We start from the raw sequence: 16028 nt of genomic DNA, 5'->3' as shown, positions 1-16028 counted from the left end.
CCATATCCTCCAGAGAGATATTTACACATTGATGTTTATTGCTGTACCATTCACCATAACAAGGAAACCGAAGCAGCTGAGATGTCCATCAACAGACAAATGGATAATATGAAACAATGGAGTTTTACCCAGCCTTAAAGGAAAAATGAACTTTTCAGGAAAATGGGTGGATTTGGAAATTATTATATTAAGTGAGGTCACACAGACTAAGAAAGATAAATGCCACATGTTCTCTGGGATATGAGGTCCTAGCTTTAAATTTTTACGTGCGTGCATTTATGTGGACATGATTATTGGTGTAGATTATGAAAGAGGAAGCAGAGGGCAGAATAATAGAATACACTTGACACATAAGCAGAAAGGGAGATGCCTGTGATAGACATGTATAAATGTGGATGGCATAAGGGAGTGGGGTGAGAATGATAAATACAATTTTATAGTCACAGTGGTAAGATTTCTTGTTTTAATTTTCATCAGCTTCTATACCAGTATTTTATACAATGAATTTACAGTTTCCAAAGTTTGGTGAAACTTACGTGTAAAATTTTGGGGACTGTTCTCTCTAAATCTTGTAATTAAACGTTCCTCTTGAGTGAAGGTGGGAGCACAGCATGGTGGCTCAGTCCTAAAATTATACACTCTAGTGGGGTGGGCTGAAAAGAGGCTGAGGCAGAAGGATGCCAAGGTGGAGGCCAGCCAGGGTTGTAAAATGAAACTCTGACTCAAAAACAAACAAACAAGCAAAAAAAAAAAATACAGGCAGTGTTTCACTGCATTGCCACTGAATTTTGAACTTAGGAGTTTGTCTTTCCACTTCAATGATGTTAAAGAATTCAGATATAGCAAGATGAGCGGTATTAATTCAATAGTAAATAAGAAACCAACATTTGAATGACAGCAAGTTTCATAACCTACAGTAACTCACCAAGAGGAAGTGGAGAAGCTGAGTCTCTCATCCTATTTCCAACACCTGAGTTAGAGTTTAGGGAATTTGGCTGAAACTTGAGAATATAGTTACTTATTGAAAGGTAGCCTCAGTATGGCTCTTACAGCACATTCCTGCCTAGAGAATTTTTTGTCCCTGCCCCTCTGTCCAGCCCGAGTCGAAGTGAGATTGCTTACAATCTCTAGAAGATATCTTCAAGTGTAATTACTATAGCAGAAAATGATGACGAATAACCCAAGAATCTTCAGTAATTCTTCTAACTATATTTTAATAGAAGCATACAATTTATTTCAATGCAGATGTAGAGAGAGATACATTGGCCCATTTCTGTGTAACCCATCTCTCATTAATGTATCTTCTGCTGGGTCCTGATAGCTAAACTGTGACAGAATCTTGTTTGGTAAACCGAAACATGTAGTAGGGATTCTGCATATTCTCCACGAGCATGATTTTTAATGAGGACTTTGCTGGCTACTGCCTCTTCTCTGAAACAGTTGCTGAGTGGGGCATGGGTAGTAGGAGGGCCACTTCTGCCTCATCTGCCAGCAAAGTTTCTATTTCAACATCTGCTAACAAATGGTCCTTCACAAGCAGGGATTGAGGGACGAGGCTGAGCAGGAACACAACCACCTGGGCAATCAGGTTTTACCGATGTCATGACTTCTCTTAAGTAGAGAAGGCCTCTCAATAGGATAACCTCTGCTAATGTGGGTTAAAAGAATGTTTTTTTTCCTTTTTGGTGTAGTCATGAGAGATACATATTTGAAGGTTACATTGCACACCAAATCTAAAAATACTTTCAATGGGACTATTTGCAAAATAGTAATAAATAATTATAAAGAAATTAGTCATTTTGGATGGCTACCAAAACACAATTGTCCTCCTAGTGATTAGCTTCAAGGTATTATAGTACCTATGAATTCAAACTAAGAGAACACAAACGATAATCCTGTTGTCTCAGCTAGTTCTATATCAGTTTGACACAAGCTCCAGGGAAGCTCAACTCAGAAAACGCCTCCCTAAGACCCAGCTGTAGGACATTTTCTTACTTAGTGACAGATGGAGAAGGGCCCAACCCATTATGGGTGGTGCCATCCCTGGGCTGGTGGTCCTGGGTTCTCTTAAGGAAGTAGGCTAAACAAGCTACAATGAGCAAGCCAGTAAGCAGCATCCTTTCATGGCTTCTGCATCAGCTCCTGACTCCAAGGTTCCTGCCTTGTTTGGGTTCCTGCCCTAGCTTCCTTCAATGATGGACTACAATACAAAAATGTAAGTCAAATAAATTCTTTACTCGCTTTTTGGTCATAGTGTTTCATCAAAGCAGTAGTGACCCTAACACTTGTCAAGAAAATAAATGTGTGGGTGGTGTGTATGGGGGCAGTGTGGGGTGTGTGTGTGTGTATGTGTATGCATTGGAGATGGTATATGTGTGTGATATATGTGTGTGTATGTGATATATGGGGGATATGGGGGGTTGGGATGTGTGTGGTGTGTGTGTGTGTGGTGGGGGGGTGGTGGTGTGAGTGCTGTGAGGGGTAGTGTGCATGTGGTAGGAGGGAGTTGGGGGTGGGCAGTAGGGGTATGTGTGATATACCTATGGTGTGTGTGTATGGTGTGGGGGGTGGTGTTGAGGTGGGGGGTGGTGTGTGTGTGTGTGTGTGTGTTTGTGTGTGTGTGTGTGTGTGTGTGTATGTATTGGAGATGGTATATGTGTGTGATATATGTGTGTGTATGTGATATATGGGGATATGGGGGGTTGGGATGTGTGTGGTGTGTGTGTGTGTGGTGGGGGGGTGGTGGTGTGAGTGCTGTGAGGGGTAGTGTGCATGTGGTAGGAGGGAGTTGGGGGTGGGCAGTAGGGGTATGTGTGATATACCTATGGTGTGTGTGTATGGTGTGGGGGTGGTGTTGAGGTGGGGGGTGGTGTGTGTGTGTGTGTGTGTGTGTGTGTGTGTGTGTGTGTGTGTTTAATTTGGCAAGGTATAAAATGCATTATGTCCTCAAGAACAACGCCAGCCCTTCCTTTAACAATGAAAACATGTAAAGCTGTAAATTTACCTCATTCTTTAGGGAGGGAATTTTTAACTAAAGGAAAACTACAGAGCAAATCTCTCCATTGTAGCAGTACTTGGTTTACTTTTAATAAAAAGTTTTTACAACAAAATATCTTATTTTCTCTTGCTAAAAAGAGCCAAATCCATAAACTGAAAAATAGGCCAGAAGCTCTGGCTAGCTACTCAGGCAGATTGTAAATGGCTGCAAAGGTTCAGGTTTATTAAAATCGTGCTCCCCTCATTGTTCCGTGTGGAAGGTGTTTTTCTCCTGAATACAATATTTTTCTTGCTTCCAAGTTCTTTTCATTATGTATCCTCATTTCTCATGAAAGCAAACCTTTGAGATTCAAACTGGTGAATCAGATCATAAGTCGAGAACTCTACAGACTACACCAAACTTAAGAAATATAAACAGTTCATCAATTTATCCTAAATCATTTAAGATATTAGAAAACAAATCAATTTCCTAGGCTTTTGTATTGTTAATCTTTTGATACTTTATTCAGTTAGAATTTCTGACTTAGTCCTGAGTGGGGAGTGTGTTGGCAAATGGTGGTTTCGATGTTTTCCAAAGCCTAAATTAGAATCAGGCTTGGTTTTTCACATCAAGCTTCCCTGGTGGCTTAGTCAGAAAAGAAAGCAGGGCAGCTGGGTAGCTCAGTTGGCAGAGAGCTCATCTGGCACCCAAAGTCCTGGGTTCAGTTTCCAGCACTGCATAAACTGGTGTCATTGATCACACCTGTTGCCTTAGCACCGGCGAGTGGCAGGGGAGGAAGGGTGCTCAGAAGGTCATACTCCGACGCATAACTGCTTTGTAAGGTCAGAGAATGACTTATGATAGCCGTGCTTCTGCTTTGGAAGGTTTGAGTCTATTACGTCTACAAACAGGGTCTACAAACAGGCAAAGTGAAAGAATAAACAGTGAGCAACTGAAGGGCAGTAAATAGACGGCACAGCATCAAACCGAGGACTCAAAACTCCCAGCAGAGGCGATGCAGCAGCCTGCGAGAGTCAACAAAGGGCCATACCCTCACATCAGGGCTTAGAAACATATTGCAGAAAATCAGCTTGGGAAGCAGCCCACTGGAGTTCCAATCTACAGTCCCAAGGTGAAACAGAGGGTCCCCTCACACGGGGCTTCCAAGCAAAAGAGCAAATAGCAGCAGGTAGAAATGACAACATAAATTGGGGACCATACTCATCCAGCAGAAATGACTTATAGAAGTAGTCACACTGGAGTTCCAAGTTCAGAGCTCCCACCTTCTCCTTCCCTAGGCAGGCATTTTCATGCTGTGGGATAAACAATAGTAACCTCTGTTAGAAATGCTTCACCTTCCAGCTGCTCTCAAAGCTATAACAGCTTTACTCTTGAGTTGCTTTACTGTTTTCTGTCCCCCATTACAGAGCCATGGGGCCAACTTGGCCCGTGACAGGGTCTTTGAAGGATACTTGACATGAACATGCTTGGGTCTCAAGTGGAGATGGGGACATTTCCTCCCACAGTCAGCTTTTCATTAAGCTAAAACAGCACAGGAAAGTTTATCAACATAATGTGCATTACAATAGCGAATTGGAAGCAAAGCCTGGGATACATGAGAACCTCGTGTAAAAACTATCAAGTTTATTTCTACAAAAATTCCAGATATATCCCCTTTAGGAATAATATAGAAATTTGGTTGACCCAGCCCAGTTTTTCTCATTGTGCTGTTTTCAAGTCTTTGCAAAGTTAGCTCGTACTTACGACCTGGGAATGACATGGGAAAGTAGAGGAGGGAGCCACAGAGGAGTGCTGTTTCTAGATCAACTTCAAAGGTGTGGGAGACATCTCTCCACAGTTGCAGGGTAGGGACAGGGGCAGAAAATGAGAAAAGTTAGGAAAGGAGGGCATTGTATAAGCAGACAGCCTCTGTCTTCGCCCATCTCTGAGTACTCAGTGTCCATATTCAACTCTCCTACTCCCAGGCTTACTGAGTGACATGGATGCATCTTCTCTCTTGTCCAAGACCTCATCTCAATGTGAAATCCACTTTGTTGTATTTATTTCCAAGTCCAGTCTTGGTAACCTTTTTCTCCTTTCCATAAGCATCTAGTCTGGTTCTTTGTTCTTCTTGTGACCTAAATTAAGAAAAACTCATCTTCCTCCCACACTCCCAGTCAGTATCTGTAGAAAAAGAAGGGAAAACAACTCAAACCTTCTCACTAAGTAAAAAGAAAGATTGGGAATAACCAGGCTTGTTAGTTCACAGCAAATAATTCTGGAAAACAAATATACGCATGCCTTCTCCATTGTGTATCTGAAGAGGTTTCTTAGTCAATCAATTCAGCAGCCTTGGCATTTCTTTCTTGGTGAATTCATTCTATCCATTTGCCTCCAGATCATGGGGTATTCCATACATCCATTTAGACTCTGCTCCTTTGGACAGGATTGTATTGTATCCAGTGATAGTGAAAGAAAAGGGGTCATCCCAGAAAGTACAGGCATGTGGCCTTCCTGTTGCTGTGCGTTCAGCGACTCAAGATCACTTTAAGTGCAGCCCACGTCAGACAAACCAGAGGCATATTTGACAGTTCTAGTTCCTGGAAATTTTACCAGGTTTCCAGGAAATGGGCTCCAAAATGATTTTATGAGTAAGTAACTACATAAGCCTAGAAATTGTACCTCTTGGCTATTGAATCCACTGTCTTAATTCCTCTCCCTCTACCAAATGCTCAGCAGCCTCAGGGAAAGAAGAAAACGTATCACCTTCAATCTAATCTTCGCCACTCACCACTCCATCACTGTCAGTGGGAGACTTAGGGAACTGGGAAAGGGAAGATGCTAAAAGCATCCCGGGATAGCACTTGATCTCTGGAGTTGAGCCACCCAGGCCTTTGGAATTTGCCCTACGTGAGCGCCAACACACACACACACACACACACACACACACACACACACACACACACACACACACACACACACACACACACACACACCCTACAGATAACTGAACAGCTGGCTTCCTTCAGTCTCGGTATTCCATATTGCAATGTTCTCAGCCACTTTGATGTCATCACTCCACAATCCACCCTCCTGAAGCAAGTCTTCTCAGCCTCTTAGTAGAATCAACAAGAATGTGGGTAGTTCAAATGCAAACTGACACAATTATTTGATTCAAATATTTGACAGGTAGTTTGTTTGGGGGGGATTATTTACCTTCTTTCTTTCTTTTTTATTTTTATTTTTTTCTTGCGTGTGTGTATGAGTTTTTGTCTGCATGTGAACCATGCAAGTGAAATGCCCACAGAGGCCGGAAAAGGACATCATAATTCCCGGAACTGCACAACTATGAGTTGCCATGTAGGAGCTGGAAATCGGACTTGATCCTCTATAAGAGCTGCAAGTGTTCTTAACTGCTGAGTCAGCCATCTCCCCGGATCCTTTCTTTCTATTAATTTATTTTTATGTTTTTAGACAGGGTCTTCTTCCTATATAGACTAAGCCACTGGCCTTGAATTCACAATCTCCTTGTCCAGACTCCTCATGTACTGAGGCTGTAGGTGCATGCCTCTGTGTTGAATGCTCTTCATGTGGGTGATGTAATTTCTCAAATTTTAAGAGAATTTTTCTCTAGTAAAGTTCTGAGCAGCAACTACAAAAAAAAAAAGAAGAAGCAGCAAACAAAAGCAAAAAACTTCCTAGATTAGCAGCTAACCTACAACTTGCTAAGATATTGCATAATAAAATATGCAAATGACAATATTTTTATGTAAAAGAGTTAGGAACTAAGCTGAGCCAGTTACCAATGAATAATTTTAATTCATATACACTATCCTGCCTATGATGGGCATCTTAATCTCTGGCCTGGAAAACCAAAGATTAATCACGCCTCCAAGTTTATAGCAATCCCAACGTCCCAGTTATTACTGTAGTATTCTGATCTGAAATCTCCTACATGGAGTCAAAATTGTGAGCTGCAGTCTGCACACAGGCATGTCATATCCCAAATGTTACTCTTATTTGCACTGTCTGGTTTTGTCTCAAAGGCTGATGGGAAGCACGTGACACTGTCAGGAATTGTTAAGTAAATGCTGCCCCTTGAACTCATTTTGCAGTCTAGTAGAGACATGGATGCCTTCCTAAATTAAGTGGATGTTTAATGCATTAAATAAAATATGGAAACAGAAAAGTAGATCAATTATACTGAAACATAGTTTTAGTATAGTACAAAGTAAAGTAATATTTTAAGTTTCCTTACACTCTAAATGTTATATATAAAATTGTCTGTCACTTTATTAGTGACAAAATACTGCTGTGATTTGTTGTCTATATGTAAAATTGGGGAGGGAGTAAACTGAAATAGTTTCATTTTATTTTCAAATGTAAGTTCAGGGATGTCCAGAACTCTCCTATAAACCCCAGGTTAAAGATTCCAATACCAGAGGGGATGGACGCTGAGAGTCAGGGAGCGTGGGATTAAACCTGCTACCTGATTTAATGAGCCTTAGGGAAAGTGATACACAGCAAGTGACCAGCTGATTCTCAAAGAATGCTTAATCAGAGACAGAGAAGCATGGGAGAGTCCACAAAATAGAGTCAGAAAAGATCTGGTAGCACAGCTTTGGGTAATATTGAGTAGCTTTTGTCAACAGAAGGAGATGAAGGCAATGTAGACATTAGTAACAGACTAGAACCTGCAAGCTGTTCTCAAATCAGAGGGATTTTCTTCTGATCAAATTTGATTTCCTCTTATATTATCATATCATATATTTCTTCTGTATACTGCGTGCTATGTATATCGTGTATTCTGTGTATATACTGGGTGTTATGATCTGGCTATGAGGCATGTCACAGGGAAAGCCTGTGGCAGATGAGGACATGGTCTCCAGCCAGTGGCTTTACTGAGAAACAATTGGATCGTGGGAACACTAGTGTCATCAGACTATGTGTGCTCTCATAGCTGAAGGGGCTGTTCTTAATAGAACATGGGGCCTGGTTGGAAGACTACTCAATGGAGTCAAGCCTTTAGAACATAGATCTTGCCCTTCCCCTCTCCTCCCCCCTCCCCTCTCCTCCCCACCCTCTCTGCTGTGCTCTTTCTTCCTATATTCTCTCTGCCTCTGCTTTCTAGCTACTCTTAACTGAGTACCTCTGTTCCACGTCCTCCACAGAATGATGCTTAGCTTCACCTCAGGCCCGAAGCAACGGGGCCCACCATGAACTGGAATCAGGAAGCCAACAGTCCAAGTTTATCACCCCTCCCTGTAATTTCTCTTAGGCGTTTTGTCCCAAAGAACAGAACCTTACACACTGAGATGATCAGTGTGTAAAGTACCCACCTGTAATTGTGCCACCGTTTCATACTCTGACCACTTTCTGAATGTCCGTGGCAATGAAATTAGTTTGTTGCTCAGATGAGGAATTTCTCGGGTGTGGATATGTTGTCAAAGAAAATGTTGTAAATTTAAAAAGTGGAAATACCTAAACCAAGATCATTACTGCATGTTTGACTCTGTTGTCTCGGCTGCAGGCAATAGACTGGCACATGACAGAATTTTTGCCTGTTTAGGGAATTACACTTTTCTCACATCTACCTGCATTGGGTACCTGTAACACCCATGGCTGGAAGGGGTCATGGAGACTCCTCGTTGATAATTCAATGGATATCTCTTTATAAATTGGTCGGGCTTACAGTCAGTTTCCAACATCATGTGCCCCTTAGAGCAGTAGCCAGCACTCATTGACCTGTTCCCATTTATTTTCAGTGAGTGTCATAACTCGACGGATCGAATCAAGGTCCGAGTATGGGATGAAGACGATGACATAAAATCCAGAGTTAAGCAACACTTCAAGAAGGAGTCAGATGATTTTCTGGGACAGACAATTGTGGAAGTCAGGACTCTCAGTGGCGAGATGGATGTCTGGTACAACTTAGGTGATTATTTTTATACCTACTGGAAAATGAGTTAAAATTCAAGAGTTTCTGTGACATAGATTATATTCGCCTATAATTAAAAATTGAATACCTTTGCAGATCATTCTGTTGACCTCTTAGCTGAGTTAGTTTCTTTAGCAATGAAGGGTAATTATTGATTAAAATTTTATATTATTGAAAGACATTGTTAAATTGAAGATGAAAATAAAAAAACTCAAAGAATCAATTGAATGTCTTTTCAGAGAAGAGTTTATACCACTCTTGATTTTAGATTTATAATATAAATCTTCAAAGACATTTGTCTAATGTTTGGGAAATCTGAGACTGCTCTTTGATTTATTCTGCTTACTAATGAAAGTTTAACAATAAAAATATAGTTGGAGGGCTAGAGAAATGAATCATCAATTAACAGCATTTTCTGCTCTTCCAGAGGACCCAGGTTTAGGACCCAGAACCTATGTCAAGTAGCTCACAACTACCTGTAACTCTAGCTTGGGGGATGCAATGCCTTCTTCTGACCCCCATAGACAACCACAAATGCATGGCATGCATTCACACAGATACACACATGCACGTAAATTAAAAATTAGCTAATTAAAAAGGTAGTTTTTTATGTAGTTGTGATTTCTTTTAAATGGTGGTGTAAAAGTAAGCTTTCATTAGCAAATACAAGAAGAATTGATGTGGCTTTAGTATGGGGTCCAACCGTGAAGACATCAATAATAAGTTTAGCTGGTATGACATTTAAATGAACTTTTCATATGGAAACAGGAGTAAGACAATTTTGAATTTGGCTTTTACTTTAATAAAAAATAATGGGCTCTTTATTGATGACTTAATAATAGTACAAATTTATAGTTATCTCAGCTTCCATAAAAGATGTCATCCAAGTATTTCTTAATGACAGCCTAGGAAATGGTAAATTAAATTTTTGAGGACTGACTGGTCATGAACCCAACCGAAGCTGACATAGCCCCAGGGCTGCAAAGATTTACCACTTAGGTTCACAATGTACTTTATCAATGTACAGAATGGTGGCTTAAAAAAAAAACCTACAAACTTTTAGTGATATAATAGTTGTCAAAATAAAGTCTCATTGAGTTAATAAAACTCTAAATTATGTAACAACTTAAAGAAACAGGAAATTTAACTTAATCTAAACACAAATGATTCGGCTACACTGGGAACTCATTACCAAAAATAGTTGAAGAATCTTAATTAAAAAGCATTGGTACTTCTCGTTATTGGAATCTAAGCTTGAAACTAAGTTAAAACTCCCACATCTTGTTTAAATTATTAAATAACTTTATATATGAAACCAAGATGTTAAAGGAAGAAAACTTCAGTTCCTATGCAATACTCAAAAAAATCATATTTTAATTAGAAACTAGCTTTTGCATGTTTTTTTTTCTATAATAAATTACCATCCTCTTGAACTAAAGCATAGAGTTATATGTCAGGCAGAAGTTCTTGTATTTTATTGTTTGGATGATATATAGCTGGTTATAACCAGTTTGCTAGGGAGCTTAGCTGTGCTGCTTGGTTAAATGGCTGCCCGTCTGTGATGTGAAACCGCTCTTTAAACTGTGAAAGAAACAATGTGCTGTGATACTGTGTAGAAAACCTTTTCTTCAGCACCTTCAGCTGCCTGGGGGGTACTTATGTCCCCTCACATCCTTGTCCGTTGCCTTCTAGGAGGGAAAGGAGAAGGGAAAAAGGCAAGAAAGGAGAGACATGAAGAGGCAGAAGTGGAATTCATTTGCATTTCTTAAACTTTGTAAAATCCCTCAGTATGACCAACCCTTACAAATAATTCACCTGTCCTTCCTGTAAACTCCATCCTTTCTCATCACTTGGAATTCACCCTAGAGCATAAAGCAGTGCTTGCTCAAACAGAGTCAATGGCTCCTGGATTTGAGGGATAGCATAAGTTCCAAGCTTCCCAGGAGCTCTGGAAAGGGGCGGTTGGCTTTCACTTACTGCTAACTGAAAACTCCATATATGTTGAGAGTAAAGGAATTCCTGACCAAGTCTGCTGGGCCAAGATTGTAATTCTATTTCCTCAGAAGGCAGAGGCAGGAGGGTCACCAGGCCAAGGCTTGCCTGGATAATTTAGCAAGGACCTGTCTCAAATTAAAAAGCGAGAAATTGGCTGGAGATAGAGATTAGTGGTAGAGCTCTTCCCTTGCAAGTATGAGACCTTGAGTTCAATCCTTGGTACTAGACAATACAGTAGGGGTGGGTGTGGTGTCCTAGCAAGAGGGCGAAACTCTGATGATTCTGTACTGCTAAAGAATGAATTTTTTACAACTCATTCCTGCTAAGATGAGAAAATCAAGAGGCATCCCACACAGAAAAGGCAAGCTTCTTAATCTAATGTGGCTAAAAACACAGCTATGTTTAGGAAAAGGGCCAATTAAAGAGGCCTTCAGCACTAACCTCCTATTGTTTTATTTAGTTCCTATTTTTTCTTATAAATGGTGACCTTCCATCCATGCATTTCCTCTGTGGAATGGGTGTCAATCTCACATTCTCAGTCTACATTCACACTCTAGGAATTCTGTGACTGTAAATTGCTCTCAAAGCTCTGATAGGTGTGTGCTGCTCCTCCTGACTCAAATCCACTTATTGAATAAATTGACGATATTTTGATTCCATTCAAATAATTAGTACTACATTTACAAATAAACACGGGCTGTAGACAGACTCTGTGAAAGCTGCTTTCATCTTCTTCGCCAGAATTTGGCTCATCTTTTGAAATGCAGAAAGAGCAAGAGGAAGCCAAAGAGGAGTTTTCAGATGAGACAGTCTCCTCGTGAAATTTTATGCTCCGATTATCTTGCTTGTAATTGCCACACGATGAATTTAATTTTACAGTGAATGGGCAGGGGGTCCTTTGATCTTCTGTCTGAACTCTCTACAGGCAGTTTAACAATTACAGTAGCACAACAGGCAGGCGTTGTCTACGGGGGTCATGGTTACTTAGTCACTTATGATATAGAAAACGAGGTGTTCTAGGTAAGCTTCTCATGTGCGCATGTGTATGCATGTGTGTGTGTGTGTGTGTGTGTGTGTGTTGTGCATGCACACATGCGTGCATACATGTGTATGAGTGTGTGCATGCATATACATATGTATTGTCTGTGCATGTGTATATGCATATGTGTGTGTGGCTAATTTAGTTTTCATTAATTAAATTTGTTTTGAAAGAGCCATTTTTATTTTATGTGTATGAGTATGTCATCTGCATATATAGACATAGCACGTACATGCCTGGTACCCATGGAGGCAAGAAGAAGGCACTGAATCTCCTGAAACCGGAGTTAAAGACGGTTGTGAGCTGCCATGTGGGCCCTGGGATTAAACCCAGATCCTCTGCAAGAACAGCAAGTCCTCTGAACCACTGAACCATCTCCCCAGCCATAAATTTGTCTTGAAACAATTTTACACGTGTGTAAAACACATGGACCACTTTCACCTATCAGCTTATCACCCCCGTCAATACGCAGTCCCTCACACAAATATCTCTTTCATGTTCGCGTCTATTTGTTTTGTTTTGTGACCCACTGAGATTAATTAAATTAATTAATTAAAGAGCCAGCCCTTGTGCCCAGTGGTTTGGCTTTATCCTTTGCAGTGTGGGGAGAGGCTCTCCAGTGAGCATAAAACTAGAGACAGAGGTTCCCCTCTCTCCCCGAATCTTTCAATAGCCAATCCTTTGGAGGTAAAAGGTAGGGTCCCATGAGCCCCTCTCCCTTCTTGACTGATTGCTGATATGGCCAGTCTTAGGAAGGCCCCGTGCAGGTATCTATGGTTGTGGCAAGTTAGTACATTAGGGCACTTGAATTAGAATTGTGTTCTGGTTGAAATAATTGACCAAGGACATTTTTTGCTTTCCCTCAGAGAAACGGACAGATAAGTCAGCTGTGTCTGGGGCCATCCGACTGAAAATCAACGTGGAAATAAAGGGAGAGGAGAAGGTGGCACCATACCACATACAATATACCTGTTTACATGAGGTAACTAACAAAACAAATTTTATTACAAGTGAAACATGGGGCAGAGAGGGGGTGTGCTTGTTATGAACCGCAAAACAAACCCTGGGTTTTGAAAAGTCATGGAATTAGGTTTGTGGAATTCTCCCTGGAGTTCAGACTGGCTATGGTAGCCGGAGCTATGCTGAGCCTGTGGTGGCTGGAGCTGAGCTGGGCCTATGGTTAGCAGGGCCTGTGCTGACTGAGCCTGTGGTACCTGGGGGCTGTGTTGAGCCTGTAGTAGCAAGGCCTGTGCTGACTGAGCCTGTGTTAGCTGGGACTGTGCTGGGCCTGTGGTAGCCAGGGCTGTGCTGGGCCTGTGGTATCAGGGGTTATGCTGACTAAGCCTGTGGTAGCAGGTAGTGAGCTGGCCCTTTAGGGGATTTCAGAATGAGCACTTCAGGCTGGTGACATAGAGCTCGATTCATCAGTTCCTGTGTGGTCCTTGGTGTGCACACACTGACCAGTTGCCCTGGACCACGGCAAGTTCTGGAGAGATAAGAAGTGTCACTGAAGACCTTCTTGGGTGAAAATGATACTTTTTCAAATATCCAAAGGATGAGATGAAGCTGAGGACTGTTCCTTGCCCCATGTTCTGGGAGAGGAGGAGAGAACAGTTTCCCAAGAGGGAAAAGGCATCAGCAAGATGTCTGTTCCTGTCACTGTGATAAAACACCTGACAAAAAGCAATTGAGGAGAGAAAAGGTTTATTTGGGCTCACAATTCCACACTGTAATCCATCACGGGAAAGTCCTGGGGGCAGGACCTGAAGCGGTGGCTCACATCACAGTCAAGAGCAGAGAGAGAGCAAAGGCCCGCTTCTGCTCAGTGCTCGCTCTCCTTGGCATTCAGCCCAGGGCCCAGCCTGGGAAGTGGTGCTGCTCACATTCAGAGTGGGCCTTCTGTCCTCAAGTCAACCAGTTTCCACAGTCCCCCACGTACATGCTCAGACTCCAACACGACCTATACAGCCTCTCACCGAACCCTTCTTCCCAGGCGACTCTACAGTATGTCAAAGTGACACTAAGCTAACCATCACAATGCCGTTGCTTTTTATGCATTAATTTTCCTAAATACGTTTATGAAAATCCCTGTCTCTAAACACTTGACACTGTAAAGATTTACATGCCATTTTTACCAAAGAATAAGAAATGGTGTTTCAGTTGTTCATACAGTAAGCAGATACAGGATTAATAGTTACTTTTTGGCTGATGCACTGGTGGTATTATGTCAATAAAGAGCATTCTGGTTTCTGACTAATAAAAAGCAACAATCACCACAGGCTTGGCCAGGATCTCTGGCCTTGGAAACCCAGCAGAGGAGATGTGTGCTTTAGACTGTGCTTTCTAGAGTTTTCTAGTTCAGAAAGTAAGGGCTGGGGAGATAGCCCAGTGGGTAGAGGTGCTTGCTACCAAGTGTTACTGCCCAGCGTCCACACATGGGATCCACACAATGTAAAGAGAAAACCAACTCTCACAAGCTATCCACTGACCTCCATATGGACACTGCCCTACGACCAAAGGTAAATTTAAAAAGAGATAGAAATGTCTACAACCAATAAAAAGGTTCTTCTAGGCTACAGCATCTATATTTGTTAGACACAAAAGGGAATTCAGTGGGGGTGATTTCTTTAATTATGAAATTTCCACACATTTATCTTTAATCTCAACTCTTTTCCTGGCCCTTACCATTCTGTTTCTGAAGCCTCATGGTATCATTATGTGACGATCTTCTGTATGATCATAGCTAACATCCCATTATCCAACCAGGACACTGTAATTTACTCAGAGTTCACAAATGTAGAAATACATTATCTTATGTAGAAACATTTACATATGAGCATGCTTGCTTCCTTCTGCAAAAGGCTGGGTATACAAACAAATTAATTATTGACTCTGCAGACTCCCAGACAGAAGCAAAGGCAGATTTCCTATAATAAATTCAGTTTAACATAACCTAAGATACTCCCATTGCATTCAGAAGCTGGTGACATAGACATGATGACAATATAGGGATATTCTACAGAAAAGCAGAGTTAAATATTCCTAGCCTGTCCTGAAGAATCCCTGAACCGTAAATCGCTTGCTTTCAGAACCTGTTCCATTACTTGACTGAAGTGAAGTCTAATGGCCGTGTGAAAATACCAGAGGTCAAAGGTGATGAAGCCTGGAAGGTTTTCTTTGATGATGCTTCTCAAGAAATCGTGGATGAATTCGCCATGCGTTATGGGGTTGAATCCATTTATCAAGCTATGACGTAAGTGCAGTGGGACACTGGAGTGGTCACAAATCTCCGCTAAAACTCAATGGGAAAAAAGGGGGGACTTCATCTTGATCCTTTGCTTTTTCACATTTATTTGTTTACTGTGTGTGTATGTGTACATGTACTTGCCATGGCATGTCTGTAGAGATCAAGGGACAAATTGCGGGAGTCTGTTCTCTCCTTGCACTGTGTGGGGTTCTGGGACTCAAACTCAGAATGTCAAGCTTGTTGAAAAACACTCTTAGCTGATGGCCGTTTTGCCGGCCCTCATCTCAATTCTTTTGACCCAAATGCAACTGAGCATCCAAAAAGAACATTTCTTTACATTATGCATATGCTGCCAAGTGCAGCAGTGAGATAGTAAGTCTCAGAGAATTCACCATCACCATCCTCCTGCCTCTGTTCCCCTTTGGAAACGGGAAGCCTTCACTAGCATCATTGGCATGGGAGATTCAGAAATGCCCACCTGAGACCCACTGATGAGATGTGATATTCTGAGAGCAGAGCCAACACCCTGTAACACGAACATCTTTTTGGTGTCTGAGGAAAGTAAAGCCTTGGCATACCCAAGATTCCATAGCTGTTAGCATCTGAAGCACAAGGAGTCATTGTAGTGTCTTAGGTAAGGTACTAGACTGAGTCCTTCCTTCAATGTGTATAGTATTACTGTTATAAATAAAGCAAAGATGTGTGTGGTACTGATAGACCTCACTGCTACAGTGACTGGGGTAATGAGTGGGCTTACACAGATACCTGACCTAAACAGGGGTATCAGCTAGGACTTAGAATTGGGTCACTTATTCTCCATGGTGGATGTTTT

General features: G+C 41.5%; 1 protein-coding gene across 1 annotated transcript in view; it reads left to right on the top strand.

The window, feature by feature from the left end:
• Unc13c (unc-13 homolog C) overlaps nt 1-16028 on the top strand; it is a 413338-nt gene that overhangs the window by 182495 nt on the left and 214815 nt on the right. Inside the window, exons 10-12 of the mRNA XM_052714363.1 lie at nt 8743-8912; nt 12816-12931; nt 15039-15202. Of these exons, the coding sequence (XP_052570323.1) occupies nt 8743-8912; nt 12816-12931; nt 15039-15202 (450 nt within the window). The remainder of the gene's footprint in view (nt 1-8742; nt 8913-12815; nt 12932-15038; nt 15203-16028) is intronic.

The sequence above is a fragment of the Peromyscus californicus genome, unplaced genomic scaffold, assembly GCF_007827085.1.
Source record: "Peromyscus californicus insignis strain IS unplaced genomic scaffold, ASM782708v3 Scaffold_11__1_contigs__length_118956290, whole genome shotgun sequence".
Lineage (NCBI taxonomy): Eukaryota > Metazoa > Chordata > Mammalia > Rodentia > Cricetidae > Peromyscus > Peromyscus californicus.
Note: the sequence above shows the minus strand (reverse complement) of the source record. Positions and strands in the feature narration are given on the sequence as shown.